This window comes from Sus scrofa, chromosome 5 (assembly GCF_000003025.6).
Source record: "Sus scrofa isolate TJ Tabasco breed Duroc chromosome 5, Sscrofa11.1, whole genome shotgun sequence".
Lineage (NCBI taxonomy): Eukaryota > Metazoa > Chordata > Mammalia > Artiodactyla > Suidae > Sus > Sus scrofa.
The window spans coordinates 21,083,825-21,097,130 of record NC_010447.5 but is presented as its reverse complement, the minus strand read 5'-3'; the positions used below and the strand labels follow the sequence as shown (position 1 = coordinate 21,097,130).

At 44.2% G+C, this 13,306-nt stretch overlaps 1 protein-coding gene across 1 annotated transcript; it reads right to left on the bottom strand.

Annotated features, from left to right (window-relative positions):
* On the bottom strand, positions 8,236 to 12,534 carry LOC110260681 (olfactory receptor 10P1). The gene has a single exon (XM_021091773.1). It carries the CDS (start codon positions 11,625 to 11,627, stop codon positions 10,689 to 10,691), a length of 939 nt encoding a protein of 312 aa, XP_020947432.1. The 5' UTR covers positions 11,628 to 12,534; the 3' UTR covers positions 8,236 to 10,688.

Sequence of the window (13,306 nt, the reverse complement as noted above, 5' to 3'; positions counted from 1 at the left end):
AAAATGGGATTATATTGCCTGAATTGCTCATAATTATGTTTTCCACTTTATTAAATTATATCATAATGTTTTATCATAAAAGTAGGCTTCCAAAGCATTATTTTATTTTTATTTTTATTTATTTTTTGGCTACCTTACAGCATATGGAATTCCTGGGGCAAGGATCAGATCCAAGCTGCAGGTGTGACCTGTGCCACAGCTGGGGCAATGCCAGATCCTTAACCCACTGTGCTGGGCCAGGGGTCGAACCTTTGTCCCAGCACTCCAGAAAAACCTCAATACCATGGCACCACAGCAGGAACTCCTAAAACATTATTATTATTATTTTTGGTCATTTAGGGCTGCACCCATGGCACATGGAGGTTCCTAGGCTAGGGGTCGAATCGGAGCTATAGCCGCTGGCCTATACCACAGCCACAGCAACCCAGGATCCGAGCCGCATCTGTGACCTACACCACAGCTCACTGCAACACCAGATCCTTAACCTACTGAGCAAGGCCAGGGATTAAATCTGCATCCTCATGGATGCTAGTCGGGTTCGTTAACCACTGAGCTACAATGGGAACTCCCTAAAGCATTATTTTAATATACTAAAGTTTAAAGAAACCTCCTACTGTTGGAATTAAACATAAACATTTTTTGTCTATTATTATTATTTTTTGGCCACACCCATGATACGTGGAAGTTCCTGAGCACAAGGATCGAACCACAGCTGCAGCGAGGCCAGATCCTTACCTTGCTGTGACACAAGGGAACTTCCGGAATTAAATTTTTTTTGTTATAAATATTGCAGAGATAGATATCATTGCACTTATATTTTGTATACTTTTATGCTTTTCTGAACACAAACTTCTAGAAATGGAATTGCTGAGTCAAAACATATGCACAGTTTTAGAGCTTTTGAAACATACTGACAAGTTGCCCTCCAAAAGAAATGTCCAATTGAGGGCAGTCCAATTTTCAGGGTAAGGAAATGGACTGAAAGTTAAGAAGGAATTAGGGTTAATTCCTGAGTTAGTTTCTCAGTCCAGGGAAGAGCAGGATGGGAATGGTACATATATTTAGTATTCTTATAATGCATAAAAAGCCAGATGAGAAGGCCATGAACTCACTGTCTCTTAGGCTGCCAAGGACTGGGTGAGACATACTTGGACTGCAGGTGCAACATGAGGTATCAAAGTTAGACTCAAGGAATGACTTCCTGATAGAGTTGGTATCTGAACAAGACAAGGGGAGGGATTTTTTCCTCATGTTCTGTGTTGAGGGTGAAGGCAGGAGGAAGGGGGACATGATGAGATGGGACTGGATCAGCCCTAAGTGGCTTCATGCTTCTCTCCCTGAGTTGGTGACCATCAGCTCTGGTGGCCGAGGTCCCCTATTTTCAGGGTCCCCCTAGACAGAGTTGCCAGAAAAACATTGGCTATTCATTTAAATTTGAATTTCACGTGAACAACAAGTAATTTTTTAAAAATTAAAAATTTTTATTGTTTTAATAAAAAAATTTGTTTTAAACAAGTAATTGCGTCTCATGAACTATTGGGCCACATGGATTTAGCACTGTTTTATCTTTCTAGGGAAAGAAATATTTGGGCCATATAGACATTAAACTTTTTTTCACTGTTCATCAGAAAAATCAAACTTAATTAGGTGTCTTGTACTTTCATTTGCCAAATCTGGGAAAATCTATCCCCAGGTGTTATTCAAACAGGGTGTGAATTGCAGTTGGAGGTGAGAATCTAAGTAGTGAGCTCTGATAATCTCCATTCAGGAAGAAGGAAACCACTTGGGAAATAAGAGTAATTTCCTCTGATGTGAGCCCTTCGTTTGACCAGAGACTCACTCTTGGTACTTGTGTGAATGTTGGCCTTATTATAAGTGCAGAAAAAGATATGGAAGGGTGGGGATGGAGAAGCCCATGTCTATGCTTGAGAATAAATGATGTTAAAGAGTGGAATAGGATCCTTACTATATTGAAAAGTCTAGGACTGGAGAATACGGAGGCTGAGGAGGGTTGACCAGAAGGCAGGCTATGGATGGCAATACGGCGCTGTGGTTTGGAGCTTGGCTTTGGTGCTAGGAAGCTCCAAGACCAAATGCTGACCTCAATATACTATCTGTACACTCTTGGGTGGTTTCTTAACATTTCTATGCCTTAATTTCCTAATCTGCAAAACAGTGATTACAATAGTTTCTATGCATCACAAGATAGTTGTGAGGACTAAAGGTAGACTTCCCTAGTCATTCTTTTTTCTAAAAATAAAAAAATGAATTAAAACAACTTTATTGGAGTATAGGTGACTTACAATGTTGTGTTAGTTTCAGGTGTACAGCAAGAGAATCAGTTATACACACTCATGTATTTATCCTTTCTCAGATTTCCTTTTTGTATAGGTTATTGTGAATATTGGGTAGATGTCCCTGTGCTATACAATGGAGGTCCTTGTTAGTTATCTATTTTGTATATAGTTGTGTGTATATGTTAATTCCAAACGTCTAATTTACCCCTCCCCCCGTTTCCCATTTGATAAGTTTGATTTCAAAATCTGTGAGTCTGGAAGTTCCTGCTGTGGAGCAGTGGGTTAGCCTGCATGCCACAGCTGTGGTCTATGTCACAGCTGCAGCTCTGATTCAATCCCTGGCCTGGGAACTTCCATATACTATGGGTGTGGCCAAAAACCCCCCCCAAAAATCTGCTAGTCTGTTTCTGTTTTGTAAATAAAGTCTTTTGTATTATTTTTGTTTAGGTTCCACATATAAGTGATATCATATGATATTTGTGTTTCTCTGTCTGACTTCCTTCACTTAGTATGATAATCTCTAGGTCCATCCATGTTGCTGCAAGTGGCATTACTTCATTCTTTAAAAAGATTTAAAAAATTATAGTTGATTTACATATTTCATTCTTTTTTATAGCTGATATATATAACACATCTTCTTTATCTATTCATCTGTCAACGGATATTTAGGTAGCTTCCATGTCTTGGCTATTGTAAATAGTGCTGCAGTGAACACTGGGGTACATGAATCTTTTTGAATGATAGTTTTGTCCTTCTCCAGATATATGCTCCAGATTGCTAAATCATATAGTCATTCTATATTTAGTTTTTTTTTTTTTTTTGGCCATGCCCTTGGCATGTGGAAGTTTCCAGGCCAGGGATCAAACCTGCGCCACATACAGGCCAGCGGCTGCGGCTCTGATTCGACCCCTAGCCTGGGAACTTCCATATGCCGAGGTGTGGCCCTAAAAAGACAAAAACAAAAACAAAAAAACCTAAAAAACCCCATGCAAATACCCTGTACCACTTAAGTGACCCAAGCCACAGCAATGACAGTGCCAGATCTTTAACTGTTAGGAACTTCCGTATTTAGTTTTTCAGGGAACCTCCATATAGTACCGGTACCGTGGTGGTTGTATAAATTTACATTCCCACCAACAGTGTAGGAGGGTTCCCTTTTCTCCACACTCTCTCCAACATTTATTGTTTGTAGACTTTTTTTTTTTTTTGTCTTTTTGCCATTTCTTGGGCCACTCCCATGGCATATGGAGGTTCCCAGGCTAGGGGTCGAATTGGAGCTGTAGCCGACGGCCTACACCACAGCCACAGCAACGGGGGATCCAAGCCGTGTCTGCAACCTACACCACAGCTCACGGGATCCTTAACCCATCGAGCAAGACCAGGGATCGAACCCGAAACCTCATGGTTCCTAGTCGGATTCGTTAACCACTGAGCCATGACGGGAACTCCCTGTTTGTAGACTTTTTGATGGTGGCCATTCTGACTGGTGTGAGGTGATACCTCATTGCAGTTTTGATTTGCATTTCTCTAATAAAGAGTGATGCTGAATATCTTTTCATCTGCTTTTTGGCCATCTGCCCCATCCTTCTTTATTACATAGTCACTTAGCATTAGCTGAAATCAACTTGTTTGTTTATGGTTTTTCTCCTGTCACTAAAATATATGTCCCATAAAGGCAGGGGTGCTGTCGGTCTTATTCGTCAGTGTATTCCAAGCGCCTAGAATAGTGCCTGGCATGTTCAAGAAATATTTCTTGTGGCACAACATTGTAAATCAACTATAGTAAAAATAATTTTTTTGTTTTTGTTTTTGCCTTTCAGGGTTGCATATCGAAGTTCCCAGGCTAGGGGTCAAATAGGAGCTATAGCTGCCGGCCTATGCCACAGCCACAGGCACATCAGATCTGAGCTGTGTCTGAGACCTACACCCCAGCTCACGGCAATGTCAGATCCTTAACCCACTGAGCAAGGCCAGGGATCGAACTGGCAACCTCATGGTTCCTAGTCGGATTTGTTAACCACTGAGCCACGACGGGAACTCCAAAATAAATATTTTGGATGCAAACTGTTACACTTGGAAAGGATGGGCAATGGGGCCCTACCGTACAGCACAGGGAACTGTGTGTGATTGGGTCACTTTACTGTACAACAGAAGCCCAAGAAACATTGTAAATCAACTATAATAAAAAGAGAAAAATATTTGTTGAAAAAATAAATTAATATTAAAAACCTGCTCAACACAGGTCACGGCAAATAGTGAAATGTTAATTTATTTCAATTACTAGTATGATTGCTACTGCTGTCATTTGCATTTCTATGAACTTTCAATGAATGAAAACGTTCATTGAGGTTTTAGAGATATTCTAAATTTGGGACTTTCTCCATTAAAAATAATTCCTGTAAATTTGTTGGAAAATCTAAAATGTGTGAGGTTGAAGAGAGGTAAAGAAGAAACTCTGTGTGTGTGTGATTTTGGAGGGGAGGGGATTTGGAAATGAGGAAGTCCTGGGGGTGATTGGAGATAACTCAGAAGGGGTCAGATGGGCCCTTCCCTCTGGGCCTTGGGAGAGAAGGGGAGAGGTAGCAAGTGAATAGTTCTGGGGTGGAGAAACGTGGACTCCGTTGGCTCATAGAGGTCATAGGAATCCTGGAGAACCAGGCTTAGAAACTGATCAGGAACCATGAGAAACGAAGAGACCAGAACTGTGGTCAAGGTCATACCCCAGGAGTGGTCCGGCTAGGATGCCGTTGGTATTGCCACCACTGGTTGTTGGTGACTTCTCTGGGCCCTGGACGTCGCCACTGCCATCATCAAACTGAACTGTAAACTTTCTTCTACTCTTTGTATCACTTGCACCTGATTTAAAATCTCAGGCAGATAAATCCACTGGGACTAGCGAAGATCCCAGGCCTGGGTCTAGGCTGCCAGAGCTTAGGGAAAGCCAGTATCTTGGCCTTTTTGGCTTGGATAGAGGAAGATGGGGTTCTGTCTTCCACACAACTCTTAACCACCAAGTCAAAGTAAATGGCAAGTGGGAGTGAGTGTGTCGGTTGGTGAGGAGAAGCCTCTTTTGTGAGTTCATACACGGCCCCCTTTCCTGCCATTATGAATACTCTTTTTGCAGGTCCATTAAGAATAAATTGGGTGGGGAGGTCTCTGGTGTGCCTAGTGGGTTAAAGATCTGGCATGGTCACTCTTGCAGCTTGGGTCACTCTTGTGTGCGGGTTCTATTCCTGGACAGGAGACTTCTGCATGCCACAGGCATGGCCAAAAAAAAAAAAAAAAACAAAAAAACAAACCAAAAAAACTGGGTGTGATTTGCTGAGGGGATAGAAGCAAATTTCTTGTGTCTTCAGGACATGCTTGGGCCCCAGCTAAATTTGGCACTCTGTTTGTTGATGAAGTGCCACTGGAAGTACCTAGTTTTAGGCTGGATAGATCAATTGCACCCAGTCTATGGCGAGCAATACTGTTCAATGGTCACCTGGTGTTCAGTGGTCAGGGGTTCAGTACATGCTCTTGCCTACAAGCTCAAGAACAGTTTCATTAAAGGATGCTAATTATTTGCCCCAAAGGGATAGGCTGGGCTCTCAAAAACTGGATTTGGTCCCAAAATCTATGATTTTCTTCTCAGACTTGTCACAGGTTCCAGCGCCACTGACATTGAGTGTCTTAAGGTCTGGGTAGTTCAGAAGCTCCAGATGGCAGAACTGCAGCCTGGACCAGCTAGAGAGGCTTTTCTTGCTCTGGTTTGTACGATATCGTGCTGCGTGGTTTGAAGCAACACGCCCAAATGGGCTGTGTGTTGCTTTGTAAATCCAGAGATCCATAGGAGGTCTTTGTCTTACTGCAGAGAGAAAAAGCTGAGGCAACTTATCCTTAATATTTGAGGAGATGTCTTGACATACCCAGAAAACCTTCACCAAGGTGACAGGACCCTAAATTTTTTTTTGGCCACACCCACAGCATGTGGAAGTTCCCAGGCCAGGAAGTGAACCTGCGCCACAACAGTGACCCAAGCACAGCACTGACAATGCTGGGTCCTTAACCCACTGAGCCACCAGGGAACTCTGGGAAAAATGCATTTTCTTACTCAATATTTGCACACCTAGCCTGGGGGAGAAGTGGCTTCCTGACAGTTGGTCCAGGCTGTCCTGCTCCTCCTCCTCTGTACTACTAACCTCCTCCCACTTTCCCCTCTGTTTATTTCCTTAGCTCCCATATATATTCATTTTCCTACTTTCTCTAAACTCACAACATCAGGAGAAGAATTAATAGTCTAGAGAGTTAAAGGGGTGGGCGCTAGGTTTGGAAACTCAAGTCCGTTCTTTCCTAGCTGTGTTTCTCAGGGAAATTTGTTCACCATCTCTGTGCTTGGTTTCCTCACCTTGTTGAAATTGATATAATAATTGAGTCTACTTAGAAGTAGATTTGCTGTGAAGCTTAAGCTTTTGGAGCTCTTCACTTGTATGAGCTCCTTAAAATGGCCAGGAATTTCTTAGCAATTGTGTTCCCAGGGTCGTTTGTTTTTATTAAAATTGCAAAGTAATGTATTTTAACTGCAATCTGTTGTAATTTCTGTCTCTCTCCTCCCTGACCTTCTCTGTGTTACAACACTGACATAGTATGTATTTAAACAATTTACAAACCTAGCTATTATTATTACTATTTATTCAGGTGCCACTGCCTTTCTGTGCTTCCTGTTCCAGACCTAACTGTTTATTTTTTGCAACAAATTTACTGTATTTCTCCCTTCTTTTCTTTTTTTAAAATATAAGCAATATTTTAATGACTTTGCATTGACTATTTTTGCATACATTACAGAAATCAATGTACAAATTCGAAACTCAAAAATTAGGCAGTTTGAAATGAAACGTAATGTTCTAATTACATTAACTCATTACACAATTTTCAATCAATTTTTGATCATTCAAAGAGCATCTAATCTTTGTTGTTATTTTTTTTCCTCCTTCTTTTCAATGGAGAGTGTGATAGAATCACCTGGACAATTGTCATGTTTTCCAGCACTTTTTGAGCAGCTCTCTAATGTTTGGGAAGTTTTCTGCTTTATGAGCTCCCTCTCCCCAAAGTAACAGCCAGAAAACTGGCTTTCCCAGTAACTTTGTAGCTAAGGCATCAGCATGTGACTGTAATTCCTCCAGCTGGAATCATCTGCATGATACTTTGGTTTGGGACAGATACAGAATTTACAATCTGGAGAGTATGTGGAAGAGATGATTGGCTCTTGGGGGCAGCTGTGGCAGGGCTGTGAATTTTGGTCCCAAGAGCCACTAAGAGCCATCGGTGTGCACTGGGCAGTGCTATATGAGCTGAGCCTTCGGTGTCAGCTTTGTGGATACTGTAGCTGACGCCATGGCGTGTTGAATGTCATCCTTGCTGCACTGCTGAGGACACTGCCTGGAAGCATATGGAGTTCCCAGACCAGGGATCAGATTCAAGCTGCAGTTGCCATCTATGCAACAGCTGTGGCAACTCTGGATCCTTTAAACCTCTGTGAATGGCTGGGAATCCATCCTGAGTCCTGGCGCTGCAGAGACACTGCTGATCCTGTTGCACCACAGCAGGAATTCCGGGTTTTACATTTCCTGAGTAGTTTTCTTTCCTGATGACAATGGTTATTTTAAGAAAATCGTGGAAATTCCCCTTGTGGCGCAGTGGAAATGAATCTGACTAAGAACTGTGAGGTTTCCGGTTGGATCCCTGGCCTCGCTCAGTGTGTTAAGGATCCGGCTTTGCTGTGAGCTGTGGTGCAGGTCACAGACGCAGCTCTGTCTCGCATTGCTGAGGCTCTGGTGTAGACCAGCAGCTGTAGCTCCGACCAATTAGACCCCCTAGCCTGGAAACGTCTGTATGCCGTGAGTGCAGCCCTATAAAGCAAAAAAAGAATGAAAAAGAAAATTGTGGTCATGAAATCAACTATAGTTCAATTAAAAAAATAAACAAAGGAGTTCCCTTATGGCACAAGGGGTTAAGGATTCGGAGTTAGTCTGGGTTGCTGCCGTGGATCCCTGGCTCTGGAAACTTATATATATGCTGTGGGTACGGCTGAAAAAAAATTTATTTTGATCAAGAGGTATTGAGTCATTTTTCAAGCACAAAAACCAATATAAAAATTATGTTCACAGAGGCAAGCCAAGTTTCTTATAAAAATTTAAATATTTTATTTGGAAGTTTTATGTAAAACCAGTATTAAAAAATTCCATATATAGTAAAAAGAGAGTGCATCAAATTTTTTCCCATCAAATTCTAACTAGATGCCTCCAACCCCCCTTCAGTTTACTCCGGTGTGCCACTCAAATGTTAGCACTTTCTATGTGCACCATGACGTGAGAAGGTTTGACTGCATTGAGTCACTTCCTCCAGGAAGTCTTCCAGAAACCCCTCCAGATTGCAATCATTAACCTTCTTCTTTTTTTTTGGTCTTTTTAGGGCCACACTTGTGGCGTATGGAGGTTCCCAGGCTAGGGGTCTAACCGGACCTGTAGCCACTGGCCTACGCCAGAGCCATAGCAGCGCGGGATCCGAGCCGCGTCTGTAACCTACACCACAGCTCACAGCAATGCCAGATCCTTAACCCACTGAGCAATGCCAGGGATCGAACCCACAACCTCATGGTTCCTAGTTGGATTCGTTAACCACTGCGCCACGACGGGAACTCCGGTTCTTGGTTTCTTGATTCTGTATCTTCTGTCTGAGGATATTCTCTGACCCTGAAGTTCCCTTTAGCTGTCTTCTCTAAACAGACTCTAGACCATTTCATTCCTAGGACACCAGGGTTAAGATTTTCCCTCTGCTGCCTCTGGCTTCCAAATCGATTGTATCAGTCAAAATTCTTGACAGCAACAGAAGCTGCCTGGATGATGAAATGGAAAAATAATGTATTAGCAAAAATATAGTGTTGTTGGCAGGGTAGGGGACCACGTCAGAGGCGAAGCTTCCAGAGGTAACTCCCAAAAAGGAGCTGGCCAGTTGAAGAAAACCATGGTGCTGCCGCCAGGGACCAGCTGCCACTTCTATGCCAGAACCTTTCTGCTGCAGCTTCTTTGCCGTTGCCTGAGAGTGAGTGCTGCTCTCTGTCTCTTTTGGGCACCTGGTTCTCAGGCAGGCAGGTGTGGGTCCATCCCACTGGTGGAAATGGGTGACATGCTAAGAGGGCTGGGAAACGTTCTCAGCTTGCAGAGGGAAGTGGTTTTTCCCCCCAGTGAGACGTCTAAAGTGGTGAATCTTCCAGACATTGAAGGAAAGTCAAATGCTTGGTGGCCACAATGACTTTTAGGGCCCCACTTGCTGCACATGGAAGTTCCTGGGCTAGGGGTTGGGTGGGAGCTGCAGCTGCAGGTCTACACCACAACCAGAGCAATGCGAGAGCCTTAAGCCACTGAGTGAGGCCAGGTATCGAACTCACATCCTCATGGATACTAGCAGGGTTCTTAACCCACTGTGCCACAATGGGAACTGTGAATTTTTAGGGCTACACTTTTCTTTTTCTTTCTTTGGCCACCCCATAGCATATGGACTCCCCAGGGCCATATGCTGATCCGAGCTGCCGCAGTTGCAACCGAGGGCTCAGCTGCGGCAATGCTGGATCCTTTAACCCACAATGCCCCACTGTGCTGGGCCGTGGATGGAAACTGCGTTCTGGCCAATCCCATTGCACCACAGTGGGAACTCCCCACAATGACTGTCCAGTGTCCACTGTCTAATTCTCATCCAGGATGGCCTCAGGGTTTCACCCAGTCTGAGGTGCTGGAGAAGGAGGTATGGGATCAAGTGGATGGCACTTGCTGGGAGAAGAACAGGGAAGCCAGAAAGATGCTCTTGTTCAGTTGGATGTCTTATCACTACTTAAGGATGATGTCAGAAGTCAAGGATGGGGAGAGGCAGGGAATATTCATGTGGACTAGTTCAAGGAGGTATTAGTTTTTTCTCTTCTATAAGGCATCCAGGGTGTAAGACTACACTGTGTTTCTGGGAGAAAACGAAATCCAAAGGCCAGCTAAACCCTGTCCTGGGCTCTGGGTAGATCATTTAGTTGGATTTCAAGTTCATAGACATCTGCCTTCATGACTGACATGGACCTCTGACTACTGGTGTTGCCATGGCAATGACCCTGCTCAGGGATCCAGAACAATCTAGAAGCTGTTAAATGCTCTTCCCCATAGGCAGCATTCCCTTCCATTCTACCCTGTCCTAATAACTTGTGCTCCGATAATGAGTCTGGGGTGTGGGGGAGGCCGTAAGATATAGATTTACCTCTTTTATAGCCAACCCTTTCTTCCAGGAAGCCTGGTCTCTTTGAGGAGCTGCATGGCTTCTGTGAGGCTGGGAAGGGGAGCAATCGGTGAGGGAGCAGACAACCCCTGAGTCCCTTCAGGGTGAGGGGACCTGCCTCTTCACCATGAGCCTCAGGGCCGTTGTCACCTCCTTGTTCCGAAGGGTGTAGATGATGGGGTTGAGCATGGGCGTGATGACTGTGTAGAAGAGGCTGAGGATGCGATCCGTGGTGACAGAGGAACCTGCCTGCGGCCGGATGTAGGTGACGCTGGCCGTTCCGAAGAAGAGGAGGACCGCGAGCAGGTGGGAACTGCAGGTGGAAAAGACCTTGTGGCGGCTCCGGGTGGAGGTCATGGCCAGGATGGCACCTAGGATGCGGGTGTAAGAGGTGACAATCAGAGAGAAGGGGACCATGATGAAGGCCACGGTGGCTGTCATCACCGAGATCTCGCTCCCGTGCTTCCCCGCACTGGCCCGTCTCAGTACCGGCAGGATGTCGCAGAAGAAGTGAGGGATGATTGGGTGGCTGGGGAAAGACAGGGTGAAGATGAGGGAGGAATGGGTGGTGGCTGTGACGATGCCCATGAGCCAGGAGACAGCCACCATAACCATGCAGGCCTGCCCGCGCATGAGGGTGGAGTAATGCAGCGGCCGGCAGATGGCGGCATGGCGGTCATAGGCCATGGCTGTGAGCAGGCAGCACTCTGAGATGCCCAGCACGATAAAAACATACATCTGGGCTGCACAGCCCTGGAAGGAGATGGCGCGGGGGTGCGGGGAGGCCAGGTCAGCCAGGGTCCTGGGCACGATGGTGGTGGTGTAGAGGATCTCCACCACGGAGAGGTGGCGCAGGAAGAAGTACATGGGGGAGTGCAGGGCGGGGCTGGCCCGTGTGAGGAGGATGATCAGAGAGTTCCCCAGCAAGGTGACCAGGTAAACCAGAAGCACCACCCAGAACAGGGGGCCCTGCAGAGCCCTGAGGTCAGAAAATCCCAGCAGGAGGAATTCAGGCAGAGTCTGATTTTCTCTAGCCATCCCTTCAGGCGGGACCCTATGGCACACCCAAGAAAGATAACATTTATGTAGAAACAATCAGTTTTTCTGTAAGTAAAAAACACTTTTCCTAAGTTCCTCTCGAATAAACTGAGAGAGTTAGGGTCTTCATCTTTATGGATGAGGCCATGGGTTACATAGTTAAGGGTTAAAAGGTTTGCTGGAGGTCATTTGGAGGGAGTGGCAGGCATGGACTTGAATCTAGGCTTCTTGACTCCAGAGTCCATGAATTTCCCACTGTTCCTTGCGCTCTGGGTCCAGTGTGCAAGGCCTGACTCCCACGTGTACTTTGGTTCTTTTCCAGAGTGGGGCTGGAGCAGCTACTCCGTCCTAGGCCTCTGTATGCCCTGGACAGAAACCCCAGCCTGAAAGAAATGATACAACACCCCTCCACCCCTTGACAGTGGACTCAGTTAGGGACTGTCCTAACCCTATATCTAATGATAACCATGATGGGCTATGAATTTAGAATGTCATGCAGTGATGTAACTGCATGTGGGATAATACTGCCCACTTGTCTCATGCGGTAGGATTTTATGCCCTTTTTCATAGCTCATCAGGTTCTGGCACCTGCCCTGTGAGGGGAGTAGGGCAGGGACTGCCCATGTTGGACTCCACTCTCCTTTTATCTGGGCCCTGTGATCAGTGATACCAGCTGTCCACACTCCATTCTCCCAGGCCACCAGGCACTTCCATAGAGTGCCCTCTGCAGGGAGTGTTTCTATGCATCCTATTAAAATCCCACTCATCCTTCAAGCTCAAGTTATCTACCACCCTTACTGCAGCTTCTCTGCTCCTCCTGGTCAGAAATAAACACCCATGGCATTTTGGGATTAAAAGTGGCCTTAAGAATGGATAAAGAAGATGTGGTATAATGGAAAAAATAAAAATCATTAAAAAATAAAAAAGAAATTCTTAAAAGTGTTTATAAAATTAAATCATAATTTTATAAATAAAATTAATAAAAAGTGAAAAAAGATGTGATAGATATACACAATGGACTATTATTCAGCCATAAGAAATGAAATAATGCCATTTGCAACAAGGATGGACCTAGAGATTATCATATTGAGGGAAGTAAGTGAGACAGAGAAAGACAAATATCATATGATATCACATATATGGAATCTAATAAAAATGATACAAAAGAACTTATTTAAAAAAACAGAAACCAACTCACAGACTTTGAAACCAATCTTATGGTTACCATAGCTGAAACTGTTCGCCGGAGGGAAGAATTGGGAGGGTGGGAATAACATACACATGCTACAGTATAAAATAGATGATTAACGGGAACCTACAGAAACATCTGCTCAATAGTTTGTAATAAAAAAAGAATAGCTATATTTACAGGTATGGCTGATTCACTTTGCTGTATTCTTGAAACTAATGTAACATTGTAAATCAACTACACTCTAATATAACATTAAAAAAGAGTGGTCTTCATAAAAAACAACAAAATAATGCCATTTGCAGCAACATGGATGGAACTAGAGATTCTCATACTAAGTGAAGTAAGTCAGAAAGAGAAAGACAAAAATAAAAAATAAAAAAAAAGAAGGAGAAAGACAAATACCATATGATATCACTTATATCTGGAATCTAATATATGGCACAAATGAACCTGTCCACAGAAAAGAAAATCATGGACATGGAGAACA

Excerpts from the sequence above, each read along its gene's own strand:
- LOC110260681 (XM_021091773.1), bottom strand. The coding sequence starts at position 11,627 with ATGGCTAGAGAAAATCAGACTCTGCCTGAATTCCTCCTGCTGGGATTT.